General features: G+C 39.0%; 1 protein-coding gene across 2 annotated transcripts; it reads right to left on the bottom strand.

Annotated features, from left to right (window-relative positions):
* Positions 1–91: 91 nt before the first annotated feature.
* rnf217 (ring finger protein 217) lies at positions 92–11810 on the bottom strand. 2 transcript variants are annotated; one of them, XM_041976251.1, is made up of 7 exons: positions 10727–11810; positions 7547–7768; positions 6796–6960; positions 5837–5934; positions 5635–5738; positions 4505–4576; positions 92–3927 (listed from the first exon to the last, which is right to left on the bottom strand). In XM_041976251.1, the coding sequence occupies exons 1-7, from the start codon at positions 11717–11719 to the stop codon at positions 3845–3847; spliced, it is 1737 nt and encodes a 578-aa protein (XP_041832185.1). In that variant the 5' UTR covers positions 11720–11810; the 3' UTR covers positions 92–3844. The 2 variants fall into 2 exon arrangements, with proteins under 2 accessions (XP_041832185.1, XP_041832186.1); XM_041976252.1 differs by lacking the exon at positions 92–3927 and adding an exon at positions 4951–5006.
* Between the last annotated feature and the right edge of the window lie 4328 nt (positions 11811–16138).

The raw sequence follows: 16138 nt of genomic DNA, 5'->3' as shown, positions 1-16138 counted from the left end.
AACAAACAGATCAAGATTTTTTTTTTTTAATTTCTTTGTAAGGAGATACTTGGAAACCAAATGGTGTGTACACATCCACATGTTGCTCTTGATCCAACAAGTCTAGGCCTACATGTCTGGAGAAGGAAAAACAACAACCTGATATGACTGGCAATAACCTCTGAACTACAATACCAACACTTGAGTCTTCTGAGTAGAAATAAACCACTCATGCACTATCAGACCCAAACATCAGATTTACTGAAAACTACATTATCACCTTGTTTACAGAAAGAGCCTGGATCCAATGTCTGCTATATTCATGTCAATATAATGTTGATAATATCTGCTCCTTCATTTTAATTCAAGAGAGCGAATAACATGAGCCAAAATAAAGTGACTCTTCCACATGTGCAAAAATACAACAGTATTTGGGATTCAGCTAACACCCTAGACACAGTACTTCAACTCAAGATGTAAGGAAAGTAAGGAAACCTGAAATGACTGCATATATTGCTATGTAGTCAGTAAAGAGGTCCTCAGATTATTTAACAGTAGTTTCATACAATTTTGTCTCACGTTGAGGGTGTTATAATTATAACTTATGCAATGTGATGCATACAAAGGAAGCGCAGACTAAGACAGATTTATCCCCTATCGTAATCTTGCAGGGGCCCTGAATTAAAAGGATGTAAAGGCACCATTCATTTTGGCCAATGTGAAAGTAAATCTGATTAGTTTGCATTTACAAATACAAAACCAAGCTAAACAAATTCCTAAATTGCAGTTTCTGAGTCAGAGTTTAAAACATTATACAAAGAAGTTGTTTGCTTTCCCCAAATATTAATGACAACTTAATATGTCTTGTAAAATTATTAAGATTGCCCCTTTTTTTTCACATTTTCTGGCTTAGTTTTTGATGAGACAGTCTACCTATATGGTACATATTTTGGCAAAATGTCATGGAAATAAGTTGCTAAAAGACCCTAGTAAATAAAAGCAATTCTACTTTGATTGGGACAGTTAAAAGATCAAACTTCCACCATATACTCTGTCAATAAAAAGCAGCAGTAAAACATGTCAGTGTAGTTGCAGCTGAGCAGATAAAATGTGCGCAAGTGATACATGTGAACTACAGTTAAGCAGACCCTTTCAGTCTTTCATTTGACCCATCACTTAAACATTCAGTTGCCCAGTGCTGACTTACAGACATATCCAGTCTTTTCTTTGATTTAATCCTTGACCCTTACACAGCGCTCACAGTCCAGCTGAGTCAGACAGAGAAACACATACAGTGTCAGTAACACCAAGACAGTTTGATCTCTCTTGACATTACAGTGCTCTTGCTTCCTGGAACTCAATACAGTTGCTAGGCAGCTGCAGGCAAACGTATGAGGAAGCGTGATAAATCTGTGGTGCTGTTCAGCGATTTCTTTGGCACAGATGGAGGGCTCTGGGTACAGTGAACAGAAAACAAACTCCCTGAGAACAGGTTCAACCCAGAGACAGGACCTCTTATAACCAGGGAAATCAGGGTGTAACAATATATTTTCAGTCTACTTTACGAAGCTTGCACATACTTGGTATTTATTAACTCCCAGATAGAGAAAATCTCAGTTTCACTGGAATAAAGCGGAGCTAATGGCTGTGCAGTGCCAATGCACAGACACGCACATCAGTTCTGCTTTTCCTTCACGATGTTAATCCTTTAGTGAAGTTTCAGTGATGAAAAGTGATGTAACATTTATCCCACTGATGACAACTACACACTTACAGATGCACTGACACCAACTTCTTTTTTTTTTATCATTGTAGTGTAACATACATTTTGTCTTTCTTCTCTATTGAAATGTAAACCTCTCATTAGGGAGTGCTAAAGCAAAAAACAACAACAAAAAAAAAAACAAAAAAAAAAAAACAAAAATGAAAATTCTGTAACTGATTTGGAAACCTGGCAGCTTTGTGTTATTTTAGCATATCAAGAGCTGAAGAGCATTCAGTTTGGGTGTCTTTTCCAGCTACAGTGGAGGTGCACCCACTTTTTGCTGTGTGATCATCCATCCGTCCACCTACACTCAAAGCTGAGGTCAGAGTCCACTCACACATCAGTGAGCAGACCGGACAAAAAAATGTGAAATGACAGTCAAAAGCCAACCAAAAGTACACCAAAAAGAAAGACTAAAAGCAGAGAGGAAAGACAAGATGATAGAAAGAGAGTCAGCTGACAACAAGCAGGTGGCCACCTTTAAAGCTCTTGAAAATCTCGTTTCCTGGCAGCGCTCCACATCTTTCACTCTCATGTGCCAAACAAGTATCTGTGTGTTAAAATTAAAACCAAACTCTCTGCATCAGTTCTTAAAAACCCCCAAACCTGATCTCATTATAATTCTAATCCAAATATAATGGAGCACATCTTCAATGTAAAGCAAAGAGATTGTAAAAAACAAATAAAATTAAAATAAAAAAATCTACAAAAAAACCCTGTTTAACTCTTTGGTGAATCACTGCCCAGACGGCACATCAATAAAAATAAACAATTTGATAGATCTTCAGTATATTTTTCAACCTCTACTGTATTTTCACTAATATTTTGCGCTTCTTAAAATCTCAGCAGCAGACTTTACAACACAGATAAACCAAACCTCTGCAAACGTCAATTCCTAAAGCACAATAGGTCAACTGCCTATCAAACTGCCTGTTTGTATTTTTCCTGATGGTGCAGACCCAGGCATGCAGCATGTGGGCCGAACATATGCAGCATACCATGCAGGAAGAGTGTGGGGAGCTACCTTTAACTCAGCCACAGGAATAGATAAAAAGAGGAGCTTATGGAGAACCACAACAGAAAACAAAGGGAGCTTTGATAGAATTCACTTGGTGCTTCATCCAAAGTTTCATTTTGTTGAGGCGGCAGTAGGTTGAAATTGTGTGCTTGTGTGTGTACGGTCTTAAAAACTAAGTGTCTCTCTTAGGGTTGGGTACACACCCAGTTTTCAGACCTTCTAGCAAGAATTTGAGATCCAGGTTAGTCTACAGTTGTCAAGTTTCACCCTTCCTTTGACATCATTTTCCCTGCTGCATGACTCAAATTGCAATGGAAATTTTCCATAGTTGACCAAAATGGAATCTCCACCAGGAAAAAATTAACCATATCAATGTTCTGCTTTTTTCTCCCCACCACAATAGTGAGAACATGTTTCCTCAATGGCTTATTTCAAATTTTGGTGTCTACTGATCACTTTTTCCAGCAAAAGAGAAAAATGTTCATTTTCTCACCCATTATTGTCCAGCTTTTCCAGCAGCCCGAGATCCTCAGAAATCCATTTATCAAACACTCTTGGAGCTTCCCACAGCATCTAGCCAATGCTGAGCAGTGCTAGTGCTTTCCTTGAAAGTAAACAAAATTGCATCTTTTGGTGTGGATTTATTGTCCAGTTCTTAATTGTGTGACGAAGCAAAAACCTGCAGTGTCCAAGACCAACAGTTAGTCTTCTACAGCAGAATAATGTAAAGTTTAAGGGATTCATAATTTCACTTTTTACTATGTAACGAGTGCTGTACAAGACAGTGGTTGCTTCAGAGTTAAACTTAAACAAATAAGATTGGATTCCTTTTCTGCTTCAATATCCAGGGTCCTGATAAATAAATAATCCAGATCTGATGAGGTGCAATTATTTATTCCTCACTTAATCTTTATGTACTTCCATCCTCCAGAAAGGTCCTCTCTTAACTGCCAGTGTTCATTCCATGAAATTGGTTTTGGGAGTTTTCTTGTGTCTCAGGATGGCATGTCTGTCCCTGAGGAAATGTGGTTGTCCTTTTTTAAGCTGAGTGCAGGTGGTCTGGGTGTAGAAGAGGGCAAAAGTCAGATCCATCGTCCTGAGCCTCGGGTGCGCTGCTGCTTCTTCCTCCTTTTGCATACATAGTAGACCGGGAAAACAACTAAACCTGTGGGAAATAAAAGTTGCAAGAATGAAGGATTAGATTAATACTTTTTCCAGTGTTTTGTTCGGTTTTTCCATATCATAACTCATGCACACAGGTTTGACATACGTAAAATGAAATGAACTGCAAAGAGGAAGGACTACAAAGACATAGTAGCTGATTCTATTAACTTGTAAATCTTCCACTGCAGCATATTAGCATGCAGCAGATTAATTATAATTATTAAAAAATAATTACAATTAAGCTGAAGCATCAGTTGGTTACAATGACTCTCACAAATGACTCAGAGAGCACAAGTCTGTAGTTGGATGAGGATATAAATGCAGTTCCAGGAAATAAGTCAGTCACCCAGAAGTTGATAATCTGGATCTACAGGTTAAATGATTGTTTTTATATATTGTATTTTTAGTAATTTGTTTGTCATTTACATAGACAAAAAGATGACCATAAGTAGAAGTAATTATCACCTCAGCTGCTTTGCGATGTGACAGAAAAATATTCTGTATCTGTCATTACATCCAAACATTTAGCTGTTATGCGGCGACTTTCTATAAATATGGTGAACCTGTTATTACTTTACCTATGACCAGTGCCAAAGCTCCAAGCACTATGACCAGCAGAAGGACCAGCGGAGCTATCAACACCTTAGTGGCTGCAGGAAGAAACAAAGAGAGGAAAAGAGATGAAACTGCACTGCATAGGTTGCTGAAGGTCTAAATGATCCATTCCAACTACAGGGAAATGTTCCTCATTAAATGCAAAATCTTTGCAGGTAAAAAGATAGAATGAGCAAAGCAGCAAGTGCTGTAATGGGAAAATGGTCTTGTTAAGGGATAAATTGGCCTTCAGTTCAGAGGCACCCTAATGGTAGAGATAACTGTGGCTGCAACGGTGAGTCTGGAGAAACAGATCTGTCAGAGGTTCGGCTTCCTGGAGGCCTGTTAGCTCATAGATCTGATAACTGTTAATGACTAATTAGAATTCAGTGGCCTCCGCAAGTAGAACTAGATTTCCTTTATTTCTTACTTCCTTTCTTGCTTGCTTGCATCTAGAAATGAGTGACTTCCACTATGTTCTTGATGCTGCACGTAATACAAACATGAGGGAAGATCAGGACTATAATTTAGGTTGTACGTAGACCTAAATTGTAATTCAGATGAAAACATGGTGGTGGCAGTTTAATGGTTTGAACCAAGATGGCTCAAATGGAACAACACATTTTGGTGATTATACATGTGAATTCTACTGGAAATATAAAGACATTGCTCTGAATCTGAAGAGAAAGTGGATCATAATGCTAGAAAACAGAGTTCCACCAAAAAGTTGTAAGTGTTTAGGAAAGGCCTAGTCCAGTTACTGACCTTATTTCAATAAAAATCTCGAGGAAGGACCTGCAGGGAGCAGTTCATATGACAAACGAAGGAATGTACCAATATACTCCTTCAACACTCCCTGAAATGTTTAGCTCCAGTTACTCTTGCTGGAGCAGGTAACACCAGATACTTAAAAGCAAAGATTTATTTACAGACATCTGATTTTGGACCAATTCAGTCAACAACTTTTGTCATAACAGGTTCACAAACTTACAAATATTTACTTCAGTGACAGAATTAAAAAAAAAAGCTTTTAAAATGGGTCACTCCTGATTCAAATAAGATGAAGATTAATACACCTGAAAAGAGCAAGACAAACAAAACCACATCAACTTACCACAGACAGATCCTCTAACTAGCCTTCTGAGGTGAGGTTTATCAGGGAGATAGCGATACTTGCAGCCAAACACACTGAGGTTGGACGTATGGTCCCCAAAAAATCTGACGAGATATAGTGAAAGAAGAAATAAAAAAATGAAAAAAAAAACAAAAAAAAAACAGACAAAACAATGACAGAAAGGGCAGCAGAACACCCCAACCTCAGGTGTCGGTAGCGCTCTCCACAGCGGTAACAGAAGTTAGTGTTACACTGCGTACAGGTCATGTGATCGCAGCCTTCTGTGCGCTGAATATGGATCTAAAAACAGAAAAAGAGAGGTATAAACAGGATCCAAATTTAGATTTAGGAGCTTTCAGCCTTCATGTATTACAACATATGTACTGTAATCAACAAAGGCAGTGTGAAAGCAATTGACAGTTTAATGCAACACGGTTGGAGGTTTCTCTCATGTTCGCAGTGACAACTATGAAGATCTGGTCCAGCATGTGTTGACTGGCACGACGCAGCTGTATGCATGCAGCAGTACAGTATGTCCAATAGATCTTCCTTATTTTGTTGTAGTAGTGAGAAGTCCAATAAGCACTCTTTTCCAGCTAAACACAGTATGACACCAATTTGTCGGCCAACACAATATGTCTCCACGCTGCAAGGGCAGAAATTCTGAGATATGGAGCAACACTGTGACGAATGCAAATGGAGAAGATTCGTTGCTGTGGGCAGTTCCCAAATACCAGTAATTGGCTTAATTTATGTCTTCCTTTAGTCATCTGCCAGTCACTCACTTTGGGTGTAATGAGACTGTGAGATAAAGCCAGACTGATTTTATGGTGATCAGAGTGATGCCAGTGAGTCTACCAGCTGTAGTTTTGTGCAGCAGAAACATGGTTATCATTTTTTTCAATACACTCACAGTCTATGTTTCACTACTCTACTGTTGCACACTCTGTACTCCTTCTCAAACAGCTCTTCATCCATCATCCATTCCAGCTTACATGCTTCTTAACCTTCAATGATTCACTTATCTACACTCATTCCACCCTCCATCAATCAACTCATTCTCCATTTACAGAAAAGTAACTACTGACATGGTGACCGCTTCCAGCATTCCTTTGCCTTTAGTCCTGTACATTAGGACACATCACAGAGCTGGGTTCTTACCTTGCACTGTGGACATTTCTGGGCATTTCTTTGTCCATGCTCAATGACACTCGCCCAGGTTCGTAACAGCTTGTCTCCTTTCCTGTAGTCACGACATTTGACTCCGTTGTGCCAGGGCGCGTGGCATTTAAAGCACCACAGAAACTGGCAATTGCTACACTGGATCTATAGCAGGGACAGAGGTCATATGTACATATTTAGCAATAGACATACTATACTGTTTAGCATTCATGTATAAAAGTAGTTTGAGTATTAGCTTTTAATAGTAGCTAAATTACAAACAAGTTACAGTTTCCAAAAAAACCCAAAAGTTCTTCACTCTCAGATATTAGCTATTCATTGTAATTTTTTTCTACTTTATGTAGAACTGCACCATTTGCAATGACACTGTTCCTTTTTTGTTTTAAAGGTATGACTTGGTAAGTGCAATATGACATGTAGGTATTGGAATAAAAACATGATGTGATGCATGAATAAAAAATTCAATTCAGAGTGCTAATCTCAGGTGTATTAACAATGGCTTCAGCCCACTTCTGCACCTGTACATGCCAGGCAGTTGCAGAAATAACAACCAAAGCATAAAATACAGTCCCCTGTCCTCATTTGCACACCTGAATTTGCCTTGTGTCTCTTTAATGTCTATACTTTCTATGTTAATTGAGTAATGTTGGGATTTTGCTGAAGCATAAGCAGATTTATTGTTTTCACAGCCATTTGTTTTTACTGTAAAAATCCAAGTGTGTCCTCTCACCTTGTACTTGTGCTCGGAGCGGTTCTGGTTGTGTGTCTTCAGAGAGGTGAACTGGCTGCACTGGGGACATGGCTTGGTGCTCGAGTCCAGCTGACTCAGCTCCAAAAAGTAATGGTACTTTGCCGCCTCTTCATTGGTTAGATGGGAAATGACCAATCCCTCCTCCAGGGTGCCACTACACTCCGGGATCGGACAGCTAATGAGAGCTTTGCCCACCCTCAACTGGGAAATATCACAGACAAGGCTTTTAGCATTGCATAAAAATAAAATCAAGCAGTTGTCTTGGGGGCCAAAAAGGTGTCATACAACGCACTTATAAAATCTGTCTTCAACATCAGCTGTTCACCAGAGTACACAAGAGCATGTGTAGCTCATTCTGTTGTGGGTTTCTCTCATTAAAGGGTGGACTCATTAAAGGGCACCAAATTTACAAATGAAATACTTTTACACCACTGATGGGACCTGGTGAATAATTTACCATCGAACAGAAGGAGGGAGAAGCAGATGAGTGGAAGGCTGAATGAACCACAGTGAAAGTTAATGTGTGTCACAGCACACACATATACATATTAGTGTTTGGATAATAGTCCTACTTATAATACAGTACATAACAGTAAGTACTAAAGACAAACTTCCACTAAAATTACTCTGTTGATTCCTTTTTAATGATATTTCTATTTCCTCTTCTTTTCCTGTTTTTTTCTTTTCTGTGTCTCCACACTTAAAGCCCATTATATCCCCCCTGAGACCTGTCACACTGACACATGATAAGAAATTTGAGTGTAGCATGTGTGAAATGACACAAGCAAAGGCATTAATCTATGTTACACCCACTAACTCTCAAAGCATGTACACACACATGCAGAAACATGTGCACATGTGGATGCAGAAGGACTAAGAGCCCATAACACAATTATTAAAATGAATCCTTTGTATGCATAGCAGCTGTTTAATAATTGCTGCCCCAACACCAACACTGTGATGGCCACTGCAGTACTAGTTAAAAAAGTTATTGCTCAGAAACATGTGTCACATTATCGCACCTTATCCACAATATTAGCTTTTAGATAACCAGTCACGATGAATGACATCCAGTATATAATTCATTAATGAGGACAGATATATAAGATGATTTTTCTTAATTAAACAAGAACAGGCTGCATTGCCTTACAGTATAAAAACTTTACTATAACATAAGAAACTTTTAAAAAATATATTGCTAAATACATCTAGAAAAGATAGGCTTGTTTCTTCCACTTAAAATTTAACTTCAAATGACTCCCTTTGCCGCCCTGTGTTCATCCCTGCCCAAAACCTGCCATTTTAGCTCCTATCTTGTTAAAAGACCCCTTTCATAAAGCCTACTTTCTTCTGTTTGGCTAGCTTTCTGGAATACTTTGCTTGTTAGCACAAATTTATCCTTTCACTGATATTCCAAAGGAAAACTGTACATTGACTGGGCATGGAACCTAGTCCAACCCATCCATATGTGTCTGCAAGGGTGGATCATGAAGCCCACTCTTGGAAAAAAAAAACAAAGATGTTAATAAAACTGGTTTTTATATGTTAGAAAAATTGTCTTTTTTATAAGATGTAAATTAATTAAATGCAAACAGTAGTTCCAAATGGACAGGACAGCAGCACATAAGGTGTGTTTCAATTTTAACTAAGAAATCAGAAAAATACATTTCTTAGATATATTTAGAAATAAAATAAATGCAAATTACATGCATTTCTTTAAATAACATGAAATAAACTCTGGACAGTTTAATAGATGCTCTTTCAATGAACCCCAACATACTGCTTTGATTTAAAGAAATAGTAAATAACAAGCAAGTTGCTAGCTTAATCCCGACTACTACATGGTCAGAGCTAGACCAGTAAAATCCAGTCTTCTAAGGCCCATTAGAGACCACATACTGTCTGACATAACGCTTACTGTATTTACTAACACAAATTCTCTGTGCGTTAATGGAAAAATATCCACCCACGTGGGATCGTTTACATGACTCCTCATTTTCAGTGTGCTGATCAGAGTCAGCTTCCCTCTCTGAGGCTGTGTGGTTACCAATGCCTTGTTATCAAAGCAACACAGCTGCAGACAAAATGTATTCTGAATAACTGATTAAATAGTTTCATTAAGACAAATTAGAGCCGTTTATAGAAGAAAAAGCAACTTCTATCCAATCATTATATTTTGACAATGTTTAAAAAAATGACATTAAGTTTTGAAGATACAATTTCATAAACAAAGCTTTTAAAGATGGAAAAAAACAATCTTGAAACATTTAAGCTCTGGCAAGGAGCAGCAACTGGGAGTGCGCCTTACTTTGCAGACTATGTTTCCTTAAATGCAACTGTATGGTGAAGAGTAAAGGAAGTAAACACTCGTCTATAATTTATCAATATCCTTAATGTATGGTGGGGTGTTGTCAGAATAAATAAAAAATCTTTTCCCTAGATGATGATCCCAGGTAAAGTAATTTGCTCAGAATTTACTGCATATCATTTGCCTACATTTTTGGCAGACAATGATTTTCTCCTTTATGCATATCTAAACACACTGCTGAAGCGCTCAGGCAAATTTTCTGATATCCACAAACGACCTTCTGGGAAATATAGTATTACGGGATCCAGATGAGGACGAACCAACATTTATTCTGTCAGATTGGAGCTGTAGTTGATGATGCACCTAAGAATACAAGCGCTCTTGTATCTGACTAAGCTCAACAGCTCACAAAGTATGCTATTGTATAAACCATTGGTGCCAGATCCCCGTTTTAGTGCTGTGACCCAGATTCCCAGAAACATACTAATCATAAGATGAGGAGACCTGCGGGTGTTGGCCTGTAACATTTTAGTTAATATTTTATAAAACGTTGCTTTTGCTTGTTAATTATCATCAGAGAGCCTGAGTAGCCCCTTAATATGGATATCTTCTGAAGTATTTAAAGCACGTAAGATCAGCTTCTGGTGATTTTCCCAGAACTACAAGCCAGACCCAAAAATGCCTCTGAGATGCCAAATATAGCACATGAGAAGTGTGACGGAGAAGACTGCTGTTCAAGAGGTCGTGAGCTGCTGAGACAGCGATGAATGTTTGTGGGACAGGAGCCAACCTGCTGCCACTTCAGTGTTGTGGTCACCACTAACCAGCTAACCCCATCCCCTCCCACAGACCTGGGAGCTGACGTAGAGTTTCAGACACTCATCACACACGGCCTTTCTGCAGCAGGGCAGGGATGCGATGGTTTTCTCCTCCAGGCACACCCGGCAGCTCTGCATCTCGCTCTCTGTACCGGCCTGCTCTCTGTACAGCTGGTGGGAGATGTCCGCGAACGGATCCACCAGGTCGTCCAAAGAGTACAGCGCAGGTTCGAGGCTCGTGCCCACCACCTGTCCCGTCTCCACATCAATTTCTGTAGCGTCAGATGTGACCGTATCATCGTGGCGGACTGTGATTTCAGTGTCTGTTCGATGACGGTCATTAGCGATGCAGTAAACAGTGCAGTAGACGTGCTCTTTGGCTTTAAAAGACTCGTCTAAAGTTGATGTGCTGACGTCATTGTCACATATATGATGGCACTGATCTGTATCGGTTAAAATTTCAACTCCCTTAACATCCGAAGTCGTAGAGTCGCTTAAGGTTGGCTCGTTTTTAGTTTCTGGTGCGCCTGTTTCTCTGTCCGACTTTGTACACTCGCCACATTCAGCTCCATATACGTCCGTAACGTCATCATTAACGCTTCCTTCATTTGTTTCATGTTCTACCCCACAATGCATCCGACTATGTATACTAAAATGGAAGGAGTTTAATTTAGAATCCCCGAAATTCCTCCTCAAAATGTCGACAGCGCTCGCCCTCCTCCCCGCTCTTCCTCCACCGTTGCAGTTGTTGTTGTTGTTGCCCTCCGCATCTCTCTCCTCCGAGTCGCTCCTCTCCTCCGAGTCCCAGTCGCCTCCGTCGAGTGATAACCGGGAGTTTGACTGGGTGACACGTCGATTCAAGTCCCCCACCGGCCGCTCAACTTTACCTTCTGTGAGGGAAGTTTCTGTCGGCAGGTTGCGGGACAGTTTCGCCCTCCCCTCTTCGAAACTGCTGATAAAACTCGGCATCTTACAGGCGTCAGTTATCGGTCCGTCATCTTCCATCCCCGATTTAGCTCTCCCCATTTAGCGAGCGGGTCTGCCCCGGCCGGACCTCTGCCCGGTTGCTCCCTCTCGTCTCCCCAACTCCTACTACCAAAACAAAACAAAGCAAGCAGCTCGCAGCTTCCGGGTGTCGTCGTAAGCATGCGGGAGAGCGGTGATAGGCCGATGGGAAGCCTAGTGGTAGAGCACAGCCAAAAGTCCTCTCACTACAATAGTTTTGGCAAATTGGTTGAAATTTAGCTGAATAACAATGGCTGGAAAGCTGTAACTGATAGTAAACAAGCTGAAAATCCTTTGTCATAAGTCTGTTCATCCATTATTATTTTTCATATTTCAGCATGAAAATATCTTCCAAAACTAAATAAAGATGTCCCAAGAAAAACAAGGTCAACATTGGTCACTTATTTACTGAAGGAAATTATCAGGGGTAACAGCTGCATTAAGAGTAAAGATAGAGTCCTGTGTTTTTGGTCATTACGTGGACACCTTGCTTAACTGAAAGACCAGGGATGTATCAAAGTCTGATCATCACAACACACAATCTTGAGAATAATCAGCATAATGTAATCTTAATCCCAACCTGACAGCTCTTCTCATCTTCCAGAAGCCAGAATGTGTTGAACATTCTTAGTGATTCTCTGTTAAGGAAATCTATTATTTTACACTTGTGACGAGACACTGAAGCCTCTTATCTGGACTCATGATAGTAGAACAGGGTCAGCTTGACTCCTTACAATTACTTTTTTTTTTAACTCCCCTAACAAAAGCAATGACTATGGGAATGGATTACATGTTTTTTTTTCAAGCTGATGTTCAGAACTTATCAAGTTACAAGACACATCCAGTCACTGCTAGTTATTGCTGCACACTGAAAGCAGAGGTTCTTCCTATTTTTTGAAGATTACTTATTGTGACACTTTATCAACTTCAAGAATTTAAAAGTGATCATATTTTAAGCCCTATTAGGTAAAAATATGGACAATCTTTAAGGTCTCCTGTCTCTTTAAGGCCCCTTGTCTTTAAAGCCTAATTTTTTTCTCTCTCATTGTGTCTCACTGTATTTTTTGGTAGTTTTTTTTTGGAAACCTTTTTTGGAGATCCAACAACTAGGTAAACCTACAAACATAAGTTTCTGTTGATCATCGTAAATCCCTCCATATATACCAGTTCATGAAATGAGAGTAGACGTCAGAGATTACAGAGGGCATTCTCACTTTGGTGGCAAACGTGGGATGAGACCCTTAATGCTCCATTATTGTGTGTTTACTAATTTATGACTGAAAATCCATTAAGGAGGTTATTGACCTTATCAGGCTTTAAGGTGGCCCTTGTCTTGATGATGGCTTAGTTCATGTTTAAAGACATATTATTTTTGCGTACATTGCAGCAGCATGTTTGCAGTTATGAAGGTGCTCACCAGGCCCTCCCCTCCAACAATGTCACTGTCATCACATTCTGCTTTCATTTCATTATTGCTATTGGTAGAAGTGATCTACCAACAGCAGGATGTCAGATATATAATAGCTGCAGACCAGTTTCATTCCATTGCATCATGCTCACTGTTTTCTTTTTTTTTTTAAATCCATCCTTAACTTAAACAGCATTTATCACATTGAATCAAAACACTTGAACAATGTGGAATGAAAACAGTTTGAACACACATTTTTAGACACTGTTGGCACAGCACTGAAGCAGACCTAACCAGGCTGCCTATAGTATGGTTTGTTAACTCCATAAGGTTAACAGTACAGATCTTTATGAATGTCATAGGTTGCAACCCACACTGTAATTAATTGTCTTTCCCTGGCTGTCCCCAGCTGGCTTCAGCAGAGACAGCTAACAATGTTAAAAAGCTTTTACAAGTGCAAGTGCCAGCCTGTTACGTAAAGCCTGAGTACCTACTGTCTTTATTGTTATGCACAAAACTGTGAGAATGGTGTGCAAAATACAAATGAATATTTAAACTACTTCCAGCTCTGAGGATTTACTTAATCTAAAACTCAAACTAATCCATGCACAAAGAAGAGTTTTCTCATTTAGCAGCATGGTTTTAGTTTTAAAGGGGTAGATATTTCATGTTTTCCTTTCAGTTATTTTCATGGATTTAAGCACTCAACTGACCTGTGAGCTTTAAATGAGGGTGAAAACAAGAACCAGTGACCCTGCTCCTTTCACAAAGCAGCAGCCGCAGAACTTCCTGGCACTGACCGAGAAGAGGACGCTAAGGAGGTTGTGCCAACTCTATGACTCTACAGGATGTTTGAGCTCCTTGACTTGAGCTCCACAAAAACAGGAATGTAAGTAATCTGGAGGGGGATAGGGGATTTAAAGCAAAAACTAATGTTTCAGAGGTGTTAGAAAAGTGAGGACACAGCAGACCTTCTTTCTCCATGTTCTACTTTAATCCCATGTCTAGTTTATATACAGTCAGTAACCTGTGGGAAAACCATCATAAAAAGAGAAGGCCTTAACATACATGGCTGTAGACAGTGGAGAACTGTGACAAATCAACCCAGAACCACAGAATTACGAGACATGTTGCTTTTACACTGATACAAAACTGGATGGATATATATATTAGGAACAGCAGCTAAGTGTGTTGTAATTATTGCACTCTGTCTTCTGCTAATGTTTAAGTCTGTCTATGTTGAGGTGCATATGCACAAATGCTGTACTGACTTTCCCAAAGTCTAACTAGGATCAGTCAGCTCTGGAGATAAATACTATGCTGTAGATTCTTATGACTTTATGAAATAGTACTATTGTTATTGCTGTTCATTCTCAACTAGCTCTGCTTCCAGCTTTAATTGATATTGAGGTTCAGTCCAGATCCTGGTGTTGAAGGGGTCTGGGTTAAGTGTTGTACAGTTCACCATGACACAGAAAACAATGTGCTGCGGTACAAAGCCCAACATTTAATTACACACACTCACACACAGTTATGGATCTCTTTATATTTCTGATGTGTGGAAGGTTTGCTGCTAGTTAAACCTGTCAAATCAGGTGATTGATAGTAGTTACACAGTGCCAGTCAATGTTAAATGAATGAAGTCCAACAAAGGCATATAAACAAATTCACTTTCAGTTCAAATGGTCACTATCTAAAAACTGACATTTTTGTCATTTAGGCTTCAAAGTGTCCTCTCTGATTTGAACTTTACAAAGAAAAAATAATTAATTAGACAATCAGTCACTTTATTTTTTACCAATGTGTACTGCTGACATTAATAAATAAATAAATATAGTTGCTACAGGTTTGCAGTATGCTAGCAGGGAGAATAACTAGGATATTTAAAGAATGAAGCCAGTAATATTGTGCCAATAATGTCATACCAATAATATCGTGTTGATAACATTGTGTCAATAATACAGTTGATAATATCATGTCAGTAATATTTAGCTAATAATATCAGCCAATAATATCGTGCTGATAATATTGTGATTTGATCTCAGCCAATAAAAACTAAACAAAACAAAACAAAAAACAGCAATGGTTTAGTCTGATAGCAATATATGTTGTTAAGTTTTCTATTGATAATGCAATAATAATGTTACTGTGAATGCTTTTGGCCACTTTAATTGTGAATTCAAAAATCAGACATCATCACAGGCCTTATTGTCGCCTTAATGACACGCTGAAGTGAAAGTGAATTTCCAGCCTGGACTGAGCATTTAATGAAAGAATTACAGGTTATAGTGCAACTAATACTTTCCCCTCCAATTGTCCACATAGTCTTCCATTTCAAATACACTGTACAGTTAGCAGAAATAAAACATAGTAGTCCCACTTATGCACAACATCATATGTTATTAGTCAACTAGAAAAAACAGTAAACACGGCCACACGTGAATAAAAAACGTCTAGAAGATCAAAGTTACATTTCATCATTTTACACTTTAGTAGCTATGTCCCTCCTAAAATCTGCAGACACTTCAGACTCTTATTTATAGAAAAAAAGCACAAAGTTCACATTTAGGACTCTCGAGGAGAGTTGAGGAGCATTCAAGAAATCAAACAGTTCCCATTTTTACAAAGCTAGTTAGTCACACGCAGCATGAGATTAAATATGCAACAGTTTGGAAACACCTCATGCAAACACAAAATGTTGTCTTTGTCCTCCAGAGAGACCGTCGCTGGAGCTACTCTGAACGCAACCCACAGATTTTTGTTACAAAATGGATAAACTGCTAAAGATAAGGGGGCAGAGAGGAAGTGGTCTTGGGGAAACAGTCTGAAAGTCCATCCTTATGTGAACAGAAGCCCCTTAAAGTGTTCCTTGGTAGAAAGAGAAGGCCTCAAACTTTTGGTCCGGTGATTGCAAAACACAAAAGCATAAAGTCACATTTAGTCACATTTTCAAAAGGAATCAGTTCATTTAGTCACAAGAAAATTAAATGAAAAACCTGCAGCCTGGATTTTTTTTTTTTCATTCAAAGAAA

The sequence above is a fragment of the Melanotaenia boesemani genome, chromosome 22 (genome assembly GCF_017639745.1).
Source record: "Melanotaenia boesemani isolate fMelBoe1 chromosome 22, fMelBoe1.pri, whole genome shotgun sequence".
Lineage (NCBI taxonomy): Eukaryota > Metazoa > Chordata > Actinopteri > Atheriniformes > Melanotaeniidae > Melanotaenia > Melanotaenia boesemani.
This window is presented reverse-complemented; position numbering and strand designations above follow the sequence as displayed.

Bases quoted from the DNA above. Each gene is read 5' to 3' on its own strand.
- rnf217 (XM_041976251.1), bottom strand. From the start codon at position 11,719: ATGGGGAGAGCTAAATCGGGGATGGAAGATGACGGACCGATAACTGAC. The intron at 4,577-5,634 runs GTAAGTTGATGT...TTCTTCCTGCAG, and splicing joins AGTTAGAGGATCTGTCTGTG to CCACTAAGGTGTTGATAGCT. The intron at 3,928-4,504 runs GTAAAGTAATAA...TATTTCCCACAG, and splicing joins AGCTTTGGCACTGGTCATAG to GTTTAGTTGTTTTCCCGGTC.